The sequence below is a fragment of the Ailuropoda melanoleuca genome, chromosome X, assembly GCF_002007445.2.
Source record: "Ailuropoda melanoleuca isolate Jingjing chromosome X, ASM200744v2, whole genome shotgun sequence".
Lineage (NCBI taxonomy): Eukaryota > Metazoa > Chordata > Mammalia > Carnivora > Ursidae > Ailuropoda > Ailuropoda melanoleuca.
Window position 1 is genome coordinate 37,481,086 of NC_048238.1, and position 18,294 is coordinate 37,499,379.

An 18,294-nucleotide genomic window follows, 5' to 3' on the forward strand; every position below is an offset into this window, starting at 1 on the left:
CCGCTGCGCAGGGAGCCCGAGGCAAGGCTCAATCCCAGGACCCTGGGATCATGACCCGAGCCGAAGGCAGATGCATCACGACTGAGCCACCCAGGTGCCCCATTATATTTTATATTCTTAAAAAAAAAAAAGAAAACACTGCAAAGGATAAGTCATGAGCTAGAAGAAAGTGGGTAAGAGAAATAAGGATTGTAATAGGCAAACACCATAATTACCACCCCCCCCCGCATCGTCATCATGGCTAACACTTTCTGGACACTTGCAAGGTACCAGGGACTCTTTCAAGATTTTACAAATTTAATTCATTTCTCTCTCTCGACAACCCTATGAAGAAGGTGATGTTATTATTATCTTCATTTTTTAGATTAAGAAGCAAAAAGGTACAGAGAGGTTAAGAAACTTGCCTCCAATCACACAGCTAATAAAGTAGTGAGTAGGAAATTTGAATCCAGGCCTCTGGGTTCTAAGCCTATGATCTCAATTTCTATGTTATTACAGATGGCCTAGTAGTTTTAGCTTTTGACTCCCCCCCCAATGCACTTGATTACATATATATGTTTTTTTAAGGCTATGAGGAGCTTTGATCTGATCATTCTAACATATCTTGGGCCTGCTAGAAGATATCAGCAAAAACTATTGGAACAAAGGCTATCTCTTTCATAGCTGGGAGAGATGCTCTCTCAGTTATAATTCATGGCTTCTGTTAAATTTGTAAGCACTTACCTCTTTCTCCTTCCTGACATTCTTTTCAACTATCTCACCTTTTCCATATGCAAGCCTATGTATTTATGCTCAGGAAGTCTGTCACTGTACAAGTATTTTGTCTTTCTTTGATCTCTATCTTTTAGACTCCCTCAAAATTAAGCTATTAACTTAGAAGTTTCCTAAAATAACCCCAACACCATGCTTATGCATAGCTGCAATTTTAAAATGCCATTCCGGGTTACCGTATCATATGCTTACTCCAAATTCCAGGGCAGGCCACGGGGTGTTAGCTACCTTACACCGATCTACAGTTGGTTTAAATGATGACCATGGCAATGAAAATTGCAAGGTGGTCTAAGCATAGTTTCAAAATGCTCCTCTTCAAAATTACTGTCTGTTGAAAACCCTTAAGGTTTCCGAATGTGCATACATCAGTTTGAATAGAATATTACAAGCTTCAGGGGCGCCTGGGTGGCACAGCGGTTAAGCGTCTGCCTTCGGCTCAGGGCGTGATCCCGGCGTTCTGGGATCGAGCCCCACATCAGGCTCCTNCCACATCAGGCTCCTCCGCTATGGGCCTGCTTCTTCCTCTCCCACTCCCCCTGCTTGTGTTCCCTCTCTCGCTGGCTGTCTCTATCTGTCGAATAGATAAATAAAATCTTTAAAAAAAATGCTACAAGCTTCAGAGCAGGATCCTAAGAACACTTTCATCACCAACTAATGAGATGAAGTATTATATGTTAATTGCGATGACAACGTAAGCCTTCCCAACATGTGCCAAACCAGCTCTAGGTTGAATAAGCCACATAGTCTTAAAAATCATGATCATATATGGCATTTTTATTTTAGTGGGTTCTTGGTTAAAGGTATGAATGAAGAAAGAGAATCAGCTCTTCAAAGGGAAGGATGTATATGCTTCTTTTGTATTTACCCCTGAAAAAGAGCAGAATGGTGCCTGGAGTGAATTGACATCTATGAAGAAGAAATACACACATATCCATGTGTTCATGGTTGTGCGCTTGCGTGCGTGCGCACGCACACACACACCCCATATTTATTTGCTCCTGAGCCAACTTAATATTTTAGCTATTTGCATAATTCTGGTTAATTGAATTTTAACTCTAAAATACATTTGAAAATCAACTCACACACCTATTAGAGCTGAGAGTGNTTGAGAGCGTAAAACAAAATTAACATTTAAAAAAAAGTTTCAGGCAAAGCAGTATATGAATTTTTGGCACATCTGAATTAATTTCATTTTAAGCAAATCCANTGAAAAAGAGCAGAATGGTGCCTGGAGTGAATTGACATCTATGAAGAAGAAATACACACATATCCATGTGTTCATGGTTGTGCGCTTGCGTGCGTGCGCACGCACACACACACCCCATATTTATTTGCTCCTGAGCCAACTTAATATTTTAGCTATTTGCATAATTCTGGTTAATTGAATTTTAACTCTAAAATACATTTGAAAATCAACTCACACACCTATTAGAGTTGAGAGCGTAAAACAAAATTAACATTTAAAAAAAAGTTTCAGGCAAAGCAGTATATGAATTTTTGGCACATCTGAATTAATTTCATTTTAAGCAAATCCATTTTTTAATTTTGCACTTTACCATCTTTCTTCATTGTGCCTGTTACTGCAAACGAAAAGTAATACAAAATCAAACATGGCTAATTCTAATTCTATTTTAGGTGTATAAATTGTTTTTTCTATGTATTTTATTTGTTTCTTTATTGCCTGTCCTCCCTAGATAACACATAAGCTCTGTGAAGATGAGGATTTTTCGGTGTTGTTTGCCTCTGTATTTTTAAGTTTATTTGTCATTTAACCTTGTGGACAAAGAAAGTAATTGTCAGCTGTGGAATTTTGGTGGGAGCTGGTGGTGGGTGTGTTGAGACGGGAGGCACTCGAGGTTTCTTGACATCATAAGAGGTAGGCACTATTTATTTATTTATTTATTTATCAGAGAGAGAGAGCAAGCACAAGCAGGGGGAGCAGCAGGCAGAAGGAGAAGCAGACTCCCCGCCAAGCAAGGAGCCCCATGTAGGACTTGATCCCAGGACTCCGGGATCACGACCTGAGCCGAAGACAGATGCCCAACCAGCTGAGCCGCCCAGGCGTCCCAGGCACTTATTTTTCTGTAGGACTGGTATATATTTCAGTTTTGCCCTAAGAGCAACACCAGATCAAGGTCTACTCAATTGTGCTCTAAAGGGACAGGCTCGAATAGGGGCAAAGACCCATTCTTTCAGTCATGTATGCAAGAAACACTTATCTAAATCTACTGTATGCTGGGTCCCTATCCAAGTGCTGGAGATACAGCAGTGGACAAAATGGAAAAAAAACACAACATTTCTGTCCATAGGGAGCTTACGACCCAGCAGAAAAAAGCAGATAAAAGACATATGTAGGATACAATGTTAGGCATTTGTAAGTGCTGTGAGGAAACAATGAAGCAGGGAAGGGACAAATTCGGGATAGAGAATACCAGAACAGGGGGGATGGGGCGGAGAGGCTACTCCTTAAGATAGAGTAATCACGGAAGGCCTCCGTGAGGAGGAGGTGTCTGAGTTGAGACCTGAGAAAAAGCATCCCAAGCGGAGGAAAGAGCAGGTGTGCTTTGGTTATCTGTAGTTGCATAAAAACATAACCCCACAACCCCACGGCTTAAAACCTTAATCTAGTATTATCTCTCACAGTTCTGGGTTGACCGGGCTCAGCTGGGCAGTGCTTGCTTGAGGTGACTCATGGGGCTGCGTCAGACAGTAGCTGGGGCTGGAGTCGTTTGAAGGCTCGACTATGCTGAACGTCTGAGATAGCTCTCCTCCCTAGTTTAGGGTCCTGGGAGGGATGGCAGGAGGCTGGATTCCCCCGGGGCTGGGTGACCTGCTCGCCTTCCGTGTCCTCTCCAGCAGGGGGAGCTGCAGGCAGGGGGGCTCTCAGGGTCTCTGGACTTCCTACATGCTGTCACTCAAGGTCCCAAGGGTAAGTGTTCCAAGAAAGAAGTGGAACTGACAGCTTCTTAGGGCCTGAGCCTATAGGCTGGAACAGCGTCACTTCGATCACGTTCTACTGGTCAAAGCAAGGACAGGGCCCTCCTAGATGAAAAGGGAAGGTGCGCAGAAATGCTGCCTCTCCATTGGAGGAATGTCAGAGAATCTACGGCCGTCTTTTTTCTTTTTTTTTTTAATGATTTTTTATTATATTATGTTAGTCACCATACAGTACATCCCTGGTTTCCGATATAAAGTTCGATGATTCATTAGTTGCGTATAACACCCAGTGCACCATGCAATACGTGCCCTCCTTACTACCCATCACCAGTCTATCCCATTCCCCCACCGCCCTCCCCTCTGAAGTCTTCAATTTGTTTCTCCTAGTCCATAGTCTCTTTAATCTGTCTCCGTTTGCAGATGCCCTGGGGTAGGAATGTACTTGACAAACTAGAACGCAGAGTGGCGGGACCAGAGTGTGCTGGGTCAGGAGGGTGGTAGGGGTAGATCATATAGGTGTTTGTACGCTGTGATAAAAATTTAATGTTATTCCTTCTTTCATTTACATTTTACTGCTGTTTTGTTTTGTTTTGTTTTGTTTTGTTTTGTTTTGTTTTGTTTGTTCTAGGGGTCTACAGTCAAGAAACCTTGGCTCCGGCCTGGATACGTAGACAAGATGTCAACAGTGATCTGGGAGAAATGCCTGGAACCAATAAGGGAGAAATACGAGGCCCCTAAAATAGCAGTGGCACAACCATTCCGGCCTCAGAAAGAGTAGTAGCAGCTTCAAACAACCTGTTGTTTTCAAACAACCTCTTTAATCCAAAGGATCAATGTCATTAGGTATCATAGCGATACCCCCTCGACTACCAAACAACAACTCTACATAGGTCACCCTTAAATATATAATTTTATCTTCTCTTTCCTGCCTAAGATTGAAGCTGTGTAGAAAGTAATGCTTCTTATANCTGGATACGTAGACCAAGATGTCAACAGTGATCTGGGAGAAATGCCTGGAACCAATAAGGGAGAAATACGAGGCCCCTAAAATAGCAGTGGCACAACCATTCCGGCCTCAGAAAGAGTAGTAGCAGCTTCAAACAACCTGTTGTTTTCAAACAACCTCTTTAATCCAAAGGATCAATGTCATTAGGTATCATAGCAATACCCCCTCGACTACCAAACAACAACTCTACATAGGTCACCCTTAAATATATAATTTTATCTTCTCTTTCCTGCCTAAGATTGAAGCTGTGTAGAAAGTAATGCTTCTTATAACCTTATTATGATTACACTTTGCAATGGAAAAGAGAAACAAACCCGAGACATGTGTATGGCTGTCGACTCACGTGTCTATTTCGTATGACGCACAGTTCTAGCCGTCTCCCCAGAATGAGCATCTTTAATACTCTTTAAGATTTTTGGATTAAGAATGAAATAGGATGACTCAGTGTCTCCTAACAGCCCTTGATGTGGCCAAATGGACAGGTCATGTCAGTGGCCTCCATGAGCTCCTAATACCACTAGGAGATCATCCATATCCCAGGAGGTCAAACGAGGATTAAACAAACATCAGCAATGGGGTATAAGACAGAAAAGGGAGGCAGGAGGGAGCAAGAACCTGATTACAAAGAAGAAGAGGGTTCAGTTCTTTGCACACATACCCTTTTTGCTTCTTTCTTGAGGTGTCCTCACCCTTCTGTAGGATTTCTACGCACGCCAGCACCTTGGCTGTGGAGCCAAGTACCCAGACTCCGGAGTGACATGGATTAGGGCTGTAGATCCCACACTCCATCACTTACCAACTGGGGGACCTTGAGCAAATCACCCAGAGGCTTTGTGCTTCCATGCCTTCATTTGTAAATAAGAGAGAATAATAACCAATAGGCTTTTCTGAGCATTAGTGAGATAACGCATATCAAATGCTCAGAAGAGTGCTCGGTCTATACAGAAATCTCAAAAGACGTTGGCTACTGTCATTATTAAATTCGGTTTTGAACTGAATCGCCAGGGACCGAACGGCCGATGTGTGTTTGGTTCAACGTGAGAGCCTAAACTATCGGTGACTATGAATTACGAGTTCTTTTTCTTGGTTTGCACGTGACCAGCCACTGCCTGTGGCCGCGGCCCTTAATATTTGCCGACTTAAAAAAAGGGGAAACGGTAAATGTCAGTAGTCCAAGGTGCCAGGCCACTTGGCAGTGCTTTTGCTCAGAGTTTTGTGCGGTGTCCATGTGAAATGCATGGTTGAGTAAGTTCTCCCACCGAACTACAGGCTTATCTTCTCTACATCTCAGTGCTTGTGGGACTCTTCTCTCACTGTGTTTGAAGACAATAATCACTTATAGGACTTGGGGCCAGGTCTATGGTTGCTCCTGAGTTAGTCATAGTTAGGGACCATCTGACAATTTTAATGCAATAATGGTGATCTATAAAAAGGCTTTATGCTCTCCATAAAGTTATTCCCTTCAATTTATCCAGTGATGTCCTTCAAGGTTTTGAGGAGCTTTCCAAGCATTCTCCGTGACAGCATCTCTGACCACCCTGACCTCAAGGAGTTCCAATTTGCTTATTGCCTCATGCGTAAAAATCTCAGACTCATGGCACCTCCCTGTGCACCTAGGAGAATTTTTATTTTTATTTTTTAAAGATTTTATTTATTTATTTGAGAGCAAGAGAGAGAGAACAAGAGATGGGGGCAAAGGGAGAGAGAGGAGAGGGAAAAGCAGGCTCCCCGCTGAGCAAGAAGCCCCACATGGGCCTCGATCCCAGGACCCCGGGATCACGACCTGAGCCGAAAGCAGAAGCTTAACCGACTGAGCCACCCAGGCGCCCCTAGGAGAATTTTTAAAATGTGATTCAAAGCTGGTTTGCCACAAGGAAGCAAAGTCCAAAGGGGGCATATCTTTCTGTTGTACTTCCAAGTTCTTCGCGTTGCCAGACGTTTGAAGATGCCAGCATGAGCGGTGGTAACTTGTGCCATGATGTAGGATTTATGTTGTAGGATCTAGGCCTAAGTTTGGTACAGGTTTTTAAAAAACTGAAGATGTATGAGAAATGACGGCACAAATCCACGGAATCTGCTAACCTTTGAGGTCTGTGCTGTCCACTGTGGTAGCCACGAGCCCTGTGGAAATGCTCAATGGCCACATCAAGTGTCGGAGGCTTAGTACAAAAAAAGAATGTAATATACCACACTTGTCATGTTTTATATTGACTACGTGTTGAGATGACACGATTTTGAATATATCAGGTTAAGTAAAATATATTATTAGAATGAATTTCTCCTCTTTCTTGTTACTTTTCAATATGATTACTAGAAAATTTAAATGACATATGTGGCCCATCTATTTCTATTGTGCAGTGTTGTTTTAAGCTATTTTGGTGAGTATTCCCAGATTTCACATATACGTCCAAAAAAAGAAAAAAAAATTAATGTATTTTAGGTCTCCGCACTTAGGTTATTTAGAGATTAGTAAAACTCTGACATGCCTACTGTCTCCTGACAGTTCTAGAAGAACACCAGCATTGCCACTTAGTAACCTGAAGGGAAGGGCCTCAACTGGGTCTAATAATAACATCATCCCATATGCCAGCTCCTAAAGAAATCAGAGGAGAGCTGAAGGAAACGTAGAAGAGAAACACAACCAGGAAAGGGGATTTTATTCTCTCTCTTCTATTATCTATTCGCTCTTGTTTGTTTGGACATGTGAGTTTAGTTGCAGCCAAATGCTGACGACCTAGCCTATTAATAAGATGGGACACAAATCAAGAAGGAGAGAGCCTGGATTTAAAAGCAAGAAGAATTATAGTTCAGTGTATAAGGAGCCTGTAAAAATATTTGCAAGATGAGCGTATGGGTCTGGTTCTCTTCGGGTAAGAATTTGTACAGCTTTATCCTCCCTTGTGCCCTTGCATTCAAATTCTTACTTGGTATGAAGAATCCACACAGTCATTAGAGAAGTTTTTCAAGAGGAAAGTAAATAGGCTCTAGCCTTCCCATCAGAACATTCTTAGTAACTTCCGTGTGCCTTAGCAGCCTTGTTGGTGAGGATGAGATTAATCAGAATCTTCCGGTAACATCTTTTCTCTTTCAAAGTTCAAAGCACTAAGCAGGACAAGTACCTTTCTTTTGCAAATGGAGAAACCAAGGTACAAAAGCACAAAGACCGCGGCCAAGGTGGCACAAAAGGTCAACAATGAAGTGTGTGTGTCTGTATCAGACACCGGAAAATTCTGCAGCCCAGTAATAACAGGATAAAAGCCTTTGACGTTCTGCATTCAAACAGCTGCTTTGGGATCTAGACTGTCTAAACTCAAAGGGCTGAAGCTCAGTCACTAAGCCCAGCTGGAAGCAGTTCGGTCATTGTTAATAGATACATAACCCGGGAGATGGCTGCTGCGCAGATGTGAGTCACGGAGTCGAACCTCTTCTCATAGTCCCTGAGCTCTCAAACGTAGAGTCTGCGTCTAATGACATTTTTAAAAATAAAAATGAGAAGAGCTCTTTATAGAAAAGTTCCAGCAGTATAAAAAAAATTCAAAGAACCAGGAAGCAAATTATCTCAAATTACAACAACCAGGTTAAAAAACAGCTATAACATTTGGTGCCTGACATTCCAGACCCTTTTATAAGCAACTACAAAATAGAAAGATTGGTGGATGGGTGGGTAGATGGATGGATGGATGGAAGGGTGGATGGATGGACGGGTGGATGGATGGGTGAATGGTTGGATGGATGGATGGATGAATGGGTGGATGGATGGGTGGATGGATGGACAGGTGGATGGATGGATGGATAAATGCACAAATCAATGACTGACAAAGGAAGAAAGGGAACAAAAAAAAGGAAGGGAGGAAGGAAGTAAAGGGGGAGGCAGGGAGGGAGGAAGAAACAAAGAAAGAAATGCAAGTATCTGAGAACAAATCATACTATATTAGCTTTCTTTAATGACCTAAATTTACTCGAATTTAACAGAAGAAACACAGACTTAAGTGAACTGAAGGAAGTACTAAATTTCAAATACATGTTGCATAACCCCAAGAAATATTGAGGGTTCCTGAAAGACCCCTGTAGCAGAAAGTGAAAAGATCATAAAAACAATTAAGTGATTTGAGTCTGTGTTTTTTTATTGGCTACAAGTTTAATTTTGGTATAGACTGATTTCATGCTATGAAAGAAGACGTCACTAGCAATCTGCTTGTACTTCTTCCCTTCTCACCTTCCTCACATTCTGATTTTATAGATTACATCATTCTTTTTTTTTTACCATATAAAAGTTGTTTTAAAAATATAGTCCAGGGGAGCCTGAGTGGCAAAGTCAGATAAATGTTTGACTCTTGGTTTCGGCTCGGGTCATGATCTCGGGGTCATGAGACTGAACCCCGCATGGGGCTTTGTGCTCGGTACAGAGGGTCCTTGAGATTCTCTGCCTTTGCCCCTCCCCCCACTCACATGCTCTCTTTCTTTCTCTCCCAAATACATAAGTAAAAATAAATAAATAGAAATAAAAATACACTCTGAAGTATATTCTGCACTACAATCACAGTTCTTCCAATTCTTTATATTTAAATCTTTATTTAATGTATTTATGGTTTAAAAACAGTTTCACCAAGGCTTATCCACTCCTGAGTTCTTCGAGTCCCCATCTGATGACACCTTGAAGTGGAGCACTGTTATGACCAAATGTTAAATTGGGCGCCACTGGGTGAAATAGGGGATGGGGACTGAGGAGGGCACTTGCTGAGATGAGCTCTGGGTGATGTATGGAAGTGTTGAATCACTCTATTGTACACCTGAAACTAATATAATACTGTATGCTAACCAGAATGAAAATAAAAACTTAAAAATAGATAAACAAATAAATAAATAGGGTGCCATTGGCTTAGCACACAGCGTGCAGGTTGCCAGGATAGAGATGTCACAGGATTAGGAGGCACAAAACGTCGGAATGCACTGGCAAAACTGTTGTCTGGATAATTTGAAAGGCACACCAAGTACTTATCAGCCTTAGCACTCTAAGGGAAATTGTTGAAGAGTTCGTGATCGCTGGCTTTTAACGGGTAGTATGTTTGTTTTCAGCAACCGTTGAGCTCCGGGACTGAGCAGCCAGGATTAGAAACCTAAAGTTTTCCTTGCCATCAGTTCTCAAATTTTATGATCTAAGGCTGCTGTCTTTTCTGGTTTGATTGCGGCATGAATATCTTTTTTTTTTTTTTTTTGCTGTATTTTATTTAGCCATTTTTTTTCTTTTTGGAGGGGCTAATTTCCTTTTATATTGAGAGGGGAATCTTTCATCTCACAAATCTGACCCTGACTGTAGCCCAACCTGTCTCAAATTCAATTATTTAGCCCACTGCCTTGCATACTAGTGACCTATGTTAGATGCTCAATAAATGTTAGACGATTTGAATAGAGTATAGATGCTTCATTGAAAGTAATTGATCGGTAAAATATCCACTATATTACAGAGTGTTCTTACAACAGAATATTCCATGTCTGTTTAAAACGGGATCTATAAAGACCTTTTTTTTTTTTAAAACAAAGAACTTTCAGTGACATTGGAGAGTATCTGTGAAATATTCATGAGTGAAAAGGCAGACCTAAAAAACCTTTCTTAATGTGAAAGTGTAAAAATAGGAATCCAAGAATGTTAAATATAAACAAAATATGCTCTTTTTGTGTGTGCGCACGCACGTGCATGCGTGTGTACGTGTATGTGTGTGTGCGTAATCTTGAAGTACACATAATGGAATGCTATTCATCCTGTTTTCAAACAGGGTTTCACAAATTATCATCAGGAAAGTGAGGAGGATACAGGGCTTGGGAAGGAGCCAGTGCAATCACTGTAGTCAACTGCAGAACATTTTAGGGAAAGAAAAATCTCGAGCTGGATTTTTCCAAAATGCGAGCATGTTAAGTTTGGAAGCAAGGAGGGCAGACGAGCCAGGTGCTGGGGCTCAGAAGGAAATGATGGAAAGCCTCTCACCCAGGGGACAGCAGGGTGTCAATGTATTCTTGGCACCCAAAGACCTTAGTTCGTGCTCTGACCCCATTGCTTCCTGCCCTCTATAATCAACCTCTTTAACCTTTATGTTCTCACCTGTGAAATGGGTCCAGTTCTCAAGCGCGTAACTCACGAATAAGATATGATGTGTAAAAGCGCTTGCTTGGTAGGATCCAGACGTCCATACCAGAGTAGTGTTACTATTGTCATCATTTGCTGGTTGCTGCAAAGGCCAGGAGAAAGACAAGGGCTCTGTGAGCAACAGACTGGGAGTCCACATATAAGCCTTTCCTCGGGCTGCTGCCGAGTGGGTGGCAAGGTGGGCCAACACATTTCAGGCTGTCTTGTACTTCCTGTCGATCCTTTGGTAACTGCAGGCTGCCAAAGCTCTCTGACCAACAGTTAGCTGGCTGCCTGTATTAGCCTCCACGCTTTGGTGAGCTGGGTCCCTTTCATTGCATCTTCTTTTTTTAAAAGATTTTACTTATTTATGTGTGCGAGAGAGAGAGAGAGAGAGAGAGAGCGAGAGAGCACACGAGCAGTGGGATGGGGGGATGGGGGTGGGGATGGGAGGGTGAAGAGGAGCAGAGGGAGAGGGAGAGGGAGAAGCAGACTCCCCACTGGGCAGGGAGCGCAACTCGGGCCTCGATCCCAGGACCCTGAGATCAGGACTTGAGCCGAAGGCAGACGCTTCACCGACTGAGCCACCCAAGCGCCCCCTTTCACTGCATCTTCTTTGGACTACTTGGCCGCACCCCATGATGACATGGTATAGGGGTTGTCAACTCTGGCACAAGACTGAAGCTGAAGGCCTATTTCCTTTAGTGAATGTCACCATTGTAACTGAATTCTATACATTCTCTGCCCTCCACCTTCGGCGTGATTTAAAACTCACTCTGAGCTGCCAGCCACTCTAGCCACTGTTGTTTATCCGGATGTATGTATGTGTGTGTTCGCCCATAGAGAAGAGGCTGGCCGATTTTATCATAAATTAAGTTCCAAATGGAAACCTCGAAGGCCTAGAATAAATTCATCTTGTATCCCAAAATATTGCTCCAAATCCAGCCGCTGAAGGCATAATTTTCGGCAAATTATTACATGCCAAAAAGCTGCCTGTGTTTTCTAAAGAATGCAAATGAGCACTTCGGTTTCTAGAATAAACTAACAGAAGCTTCAGAATGATCCCTAGACAAATGGGTTTCACTTGCTGAAGAGGAAATTACTATTCTCCATACTAAAAAAAAAAACACAACTCCCGTGATGATAAGAGATATTTGTTTCCAACAAATAAGAAACGTGGAATGTGGGTGGAAGGGGAAGAGAAGGTTCACGAAACCTGTCTCAGCTAGGGCAGACTCCCAGAGCCAGTGAGCTCTGCATGGCATGTGTGACGGGTCGCTGTTTCTGGGCGAAATGCAAGAGTTCGTCTAACCTGTTCCCAGGGACTTCTGTCATCACGAGAGCAGCAAGTGTACCCCGGACTTTGATCAAGGCTTCCCTGGATTAACAGGACTGGTGCGGGGAAGGGAATATTAAGAGCCTGAAGAAGACTGGACACGTCTAATTTGCTCATTTCTGGGAGATGCTGAGGTCCTGCGTGACAAATGCAATTATAATTTGGATATTTTATGTGTCGATATCTGGGCTCTCCTTCTGTTGCTGTTCTCTAATACTGGAAAACTCACAGAACAGATCTTGTCTCTAGAGACCTAGTTTCCGCTCTCTGCCTTTTACGGGCTTTTGCTGTACTGGATTTTCAACTGGATTTCGGAGTTCTCGACAAACGGAGGTGGTGAGCCGAATGGCACCTCCTCCCTGAGGTTGTATGAGCAATGGCAGTTGTAGCAGCGACAAGCAATACATTTGACAGAGGTCTCCTCATTCATATGCCTCTTTGCACGGAGCCTCGCCGCATCCAGACGCACAAGGGACTTTAACGATGAGCTTGGTTTCCGACCGCCAGGAAGCAGACTAAGACCAGAGTATCTTTTTTTTTTTTTTCTTAGTTTCTCTGGATCGCTGAAGTTGGTAAATGATTATCAATGTGAAGCTGGGCTAAAGCACTTTCATGTTTGACTAGACTCTAGTTCCATAGTTCAGCCTCATAAAAGCTTCCAAAACAGAGAAACTCTATTTGCCGATAGCCTAAATTGTACCAAACGTCAAAAATTTTCTCCACTTTCTTCGAGAAGAACCCAAGAGAATAAAAAACAAATGAGAGAACCACCACACACACACACTCACACACTAGATGAAAGAGAAAGAGGTGAAAGTCAAAATATAGTGAGGTTCCTGAAAATGTTTTCACTTGTCATCTTTTTCTTTTTAATTGTGAGATAGTCCCTAAACGAGAGCAATGTTTACAAGTCACTTCCAAGGCACCTAAACAGCTGCCTTCTAAACTATACTAGCAGAAATTAGCATGACTATTTGCAAAACAGATGAAAGATTTCAGGACTGTGAAGTCTAACGGCGGCATCGCGGATTTCAGGAGGGAGGAAAGCACCTTCTAAACTAATAAAGATTTGAGCTGAAGTGATCACTTTTCTCACCAATAAGGAAATCCCAACGTAGCTTGGTATCACATCTTTTATTCACGAACGAGGCTTTGGAAAACCACACTGTAGCCACATAAGACAGATCTACGGTAGCATTAAAAATGAATGCCACTCAGTAGTCATAAACATTTCTGAAAGACCGGAGGCAGACAGGAAAGAGGCTCCACATATCACAGCACACCAGGGGTTTCTGGATGCTTGTTACGAGGCCGGCATGAACACACCCCATCTATCAGCCCGCTGTTCCTTCTACAACAACCAGAGCACTGGTGATACTGGGAGTCAGCATTTCTTAAGAAAGACACCGGGTGGCTCAGTCGGTGAGGAGTCTGCCTTTGGCTCAGGTCATGGTCCCAGGGTCCTGGGATTGAGCCCTGCATCAGGCTCCCTGCTTCGCGGGAAGCCTGCTTCTCCCTCTCCCACTCCCCCTGCTTGTGTTCCCTCTCTTGCTATCCCTTTTTTTCAAATAAATAAATAAAATCTTAAAAAAAAAAGGAAGGATAGAAAGAAAGACACCCTTCCTTTGGAGAGCTGGCCCAGCAGGAGCTGCAGGCCCCTCCCCTTTTGTGAGTAGCTCCACCCCTACAGTTTCATTCCACGTTCCTCAGCCTATTGTTATTAAATCTGCCCATAAAACTCTGTCTTCCATTAACGACCATGTAAAATATTTTAAAAGCAGATTCCTTGAGTAGGCTGATTTGAATAGCAGGATCTGACAATATGGTAAATGGCATACATGATACTCTCAGGTTCTGGGTCAAGAAATACATGCAAGGTGGTGGGGGGCCTGGGTGGCTCAGTTGGGTGAAGCGGGTGAAGCATCTGCCTTCAGCGCGGGTCATGATCCCGGGGTCCTGGGATCGAGCCCTGCATCGGGCTCTCTGCTCAGCGGGGAGTCTGCTTCTTCCTCTGTGCTCTCTCCCTCTCAAATAAATAAAATCTTAAAAAAATACACGTGGGGTTGTTGATGAAACAAGGCACGAATGTACTGTATATTTACACAAACCACGGTTTGCACGTGGCAGCAGTGACTGAAATAGGCAATAGAGAGTAATGTCCAAACGCCTACAGGACCGCCTACCATGACAGAGGAGACAAACTTCTGAACTACATTCTTAGGCATGTAGGAGACAGAACGCCAGAACTGTTATCGTTAATTCCAGAAACGGATGCAGCCATTCCATATGCTTTTCACAGGTTCAAAAGAAGGAAAATGACATGGGAGCAGAAGACATGAAGGTGGTGAGAGTGGAGGAGAAGCGCTTCGTTTGGGGAGGACTTCCCGGGCATCAGATCTTTATCGCTACTTATTATCTGAATTTGACCATGGGAGGTCAAATTAGCACCTCTACTGAGACTGAAAAAGACCCTTATTTCATAGCCTCATTAGTGTCTCAGTTGTCTTGGTAGTGAGAATTAATTATACAGTAAGTCATTATATCAAATATATCTACATATATACACATGTATCCAATATTTTTAAGTGTACTGATATTTCTCATTTCCTCCAGTAGAGGTCAGAAAATAGCAATAGAGGAATATGAAAATCTGTGAGCCAAGAGAATATTTTCGAGTGATTTTCTCTAGCTAGGATTATGGAAGGGTCTTTAAATTGTGTTTCTTTACACCTTTTCTGATTATATTTTTCCTTTTGTAATCATTAAAAAACGATGACATTTATCTGAAATTTTAAAAGGAGCACTGTTGGCATATTGTATCTACCCAGTATCAAGTCAGAGATAGTGCTTAATTATTTGTATCTTTTTCCTTAGCTGCACACAGATGATTTGCAATCATCTCAGAAAGCAGCACATGTGGTCATCACTCTGAAAAATTATTTCAGTGTAACATCATTTCCGCTATTGATGACTGCAAGCAATCTCTTTCAAACAAGGAGCTTAATGTCAGCCGTAAGATTACCAGAGGAACAAAGCATCCTGGACATAGCTTCTATCTGCCAAGAAACCCGGCACACACAAAGACAGAGACATGAATATAATCTCTAGTCATCTCCTTTGTCTGGAAAAACCTAAAAGAGATCCTAGTGTTCTGGGAAGTCAGTCTCTGCAAGTCTTCCATATTAGGACAAGGAAGACAAATTGGTCAACGTGACCTACATTTAAAAGCAAGGAATCCAATGAAGGATGTTTACTAAGCCTGTTGATTGATGTTCAAGAAATTGCACTATCACCATGCCACATTTTCATTTCTAATTCATGTGTCTCTTTTTCTGCTAGACACAGATGGAAGCAAGGTGAAAAGGCTTATAAAACAAAATCTGAAGGTCAACCAAAACATTTATGTATAAATTAAGGAAATCTTTTACCCCCATTGTACCAAATTAGATAGATGTTGATTTCCTGTTTTATTAAATGACTCATAATGTACAGTCTGTTATTTGTCCTTGATATTATCACTCACAAATAATATAAGGGTGTCAACATTGTTAATGTAAATCAAAACTGACTGCTGCTAGGTTCTTCTGTCTTCTAAAGGGATGATTCCTACCACTGAGGACTATGTCTCTGTACTGCTCACTTCCACCTGCAAAGGCAAGTATGAAAGAGAGGAAAAGCTGAAGTTCAAAACCTCTGCTAGTTCTCTGTGGGACTCCAGGGCTGGACCCAGAGTAGGTGACTCTTTGCTTATCAGAGAACAACAGCGACTTTTTGGACCAAGATGATGATGCTGGGAAAACAAGGATCAGGGAGATATGAGAGGAGTCTGAAGACAGCAACACGGTGAGTGACTTGGATGCACAGAGAAGGGTGGCCAGTGGCAAATCTCTAGGGGGCTCATTGGTCTAAGAGCTTCTCAGAGTAAGAATGTCCAATAGTCAATTCTAAGCTATTTGTGTTTCTGCAATTAACCCTCCCCCACCCCCATTGCTCAAAACTTCGGTCAAGTCTGTTGCATGCAAATGCTCGGGATGGTCTGAAGACAACCAAGATAAAGAGGTGAATTTGAACACAGGTCGGCATGGAGCAAAGGGAAGACAAGAGTCACAGGCTGGAAGATGTGCGTGAGCATAGAGGTCATGGAAGCAGGAACCATGAGCCACAAATGATCATGGGAATGGCAGACCCAGTAAACTCACAGAAATTTGGGGGAGATCAATGGTGCCTCCCCACAAAAGATGGAATTTGGGGCTTGAGCCACTTTTATGTTAATCTCCAAAGAACAGTAATCTTAGATGATATATAGGATACAATGACAAAATTTCAAAATATTATGTTATGCATATTACAAATACTCTTCATAATAGGAAGTCTAGGGCAGTATTTATAAAACTGTACACAGGTTTGCGTCACATCAAAGAGCCCGGGTATTCAAATAGAGGTTTTTAATAAATCAATCACAAACACCTTTTTCTCTATTGGTTTTGCTAAACTTTTTGCCAAATGGGCAATGCCACTTTGTCAATAACCTTCCGACATCGGTTAGAATTCCCATTTGGTTCCCCTTTGATGACAGTGAAAACATTCTCAGAATGGTCGAAATACACTTACAAAATACAAATGCGTCATTCAGGAATTTCAGGAATGCAGTAGATTCTCTGAGGGCAGGATCTGGACTTCATAAATGGAAGGACCCAGAAAGAAGTCTTCAAATCCATTGGCGCAGGCTTACCTTGACGTGGTAGATGAGACGCTCTACCTCATTCACTTTGTAGGTCTCCAATCCTAGCTCCTTGGCTAATCTTAAGATACGATTCTGAGTTGGCCCAACGTAAGATCCTCCAAGGTCCACATATTTAACCTTTTGGTTCTGTTTTCCCGCAAGGAAAAAAAATATTTGTGAAAATGCTCTTCCTAAGATTAAAAAAAAAAAAAGAGCTCTGAAATAAGCGAATGGGCATGTCAGGGGTTATAGACACACCTTGAGGTGTATCCATGGTAAATGGGATTCTGTTTTCACCAGTACTTCCCTCATGTGACTTAGTTATTAAACCATTCTTTAAAGCAAATTGGACTGAACTTTAAATAGGCAACAGACTTGTGAACCATCACTTACAATGCATATATCACACCACAGTTTCATTTTCAGTACCTCGAATTTGTAAGCTATGAATTGTTGACGGATTTCTCTTTTTTTGGTACTTCAGGCTAATTTTGAGACACTTAATGCTAGAGAAAACCAAGAAAGGTAATGATCACTTCTTACTTGGTTAATCCAGACATTTGGAAGATAGTATTAGGAAACATTTGGCCATAATTTGAACCTTTGAAATTGCTTTTCTATGTTCATAAGCAAGTTTTCTATATGGTTACAAATCGGCTTCACTTCCAATGACTAAGCACCAACCTTTGAAGAAGAAGGGACTAGAAAAGCTCCCTGTGTCCAAGAATAACCAGATACCTATTAGGCCCTCCTTTCCTGTTGTTATTTGTTTGTCGTTTAGCTCTCCTGTCCCCTAAAGATAACAGAAGTTTCGCAACGTTGGGAATCTTTATTTTATTCACTGATGTATTCCAAACACCCCTTTATTGGTGCAGTAATTCATTGGCAAGTGCCAAGCATCATGAGGTAAGCAAGAGACAGAAGAAAATGTTGGAAAGGGTAGCAAATTGAGAGGCTGTGGAGAATGTGTCAAAGTAATTTCCACTCTCTAAATAAGAGTCAAATGAAATTCAAGACTTTTAGACAAAAAACAACTCAGCTTCAGTTCCACATTTCTTCATCCCCATCCTTAATGTCTTACCCTGATGGTGTAAGTCCTGCCTCCCACCCGGTCCCGGGCTTCCAGAACCACCACGTTCAGGCCAGAGTCATGCAGAAGCTTGGCTGCTGCCATGCCTGGGGGGAAAATACAATAAGAAATCACAATCAAACACTGCACAGGGACTCCAGGTAAGCTCATCACGTTAACCCCAATGAGAAAAGTCCACGTTGGCTCACTCACATGGCCTACTGTTACCTTCACCTTACAGGTGGCTAGGATTTCTCAGTAAAGGCCCAGATTCCAAGTCTGGGAAACCAACTGCTATTTCTAGCAAGAACAAAAGACATTTCATTTCTGA

The 18,294-nt window shown here is 42.2% G+C and overlaps 1 protein-coding gene across 1 annotated transcript in view; it reads right to left on the bottom strand.

Annotated features, from left to right (window-relative positions):
• MAOB (monoamine oxidase B) overlaps positions 1-18,072 on the bottom strand; it is a 68,625-nt gene extending 50,553 nt beyond the window's left edge. The window contains exons 1-2 of the mRNA XM_002922898.4: positions 17,976-18,072; positions 16,904-17,041 (exon numbers count right to left, since the gene is read on the bottom strand). Coding sequence (XP_002922944.1) covers positions 16,904-17,041; positions 17,976-18,068 — 231 coding nt within the window. The 5' untranslated portion in view covers positions 18,069-18,072. The remainder of the gene's footprint in view (positions 1-16,903; positions 17,042-17,975) is intronic.
• Positions 18,073-18,294: the final 222 nt, after the last annotated feature.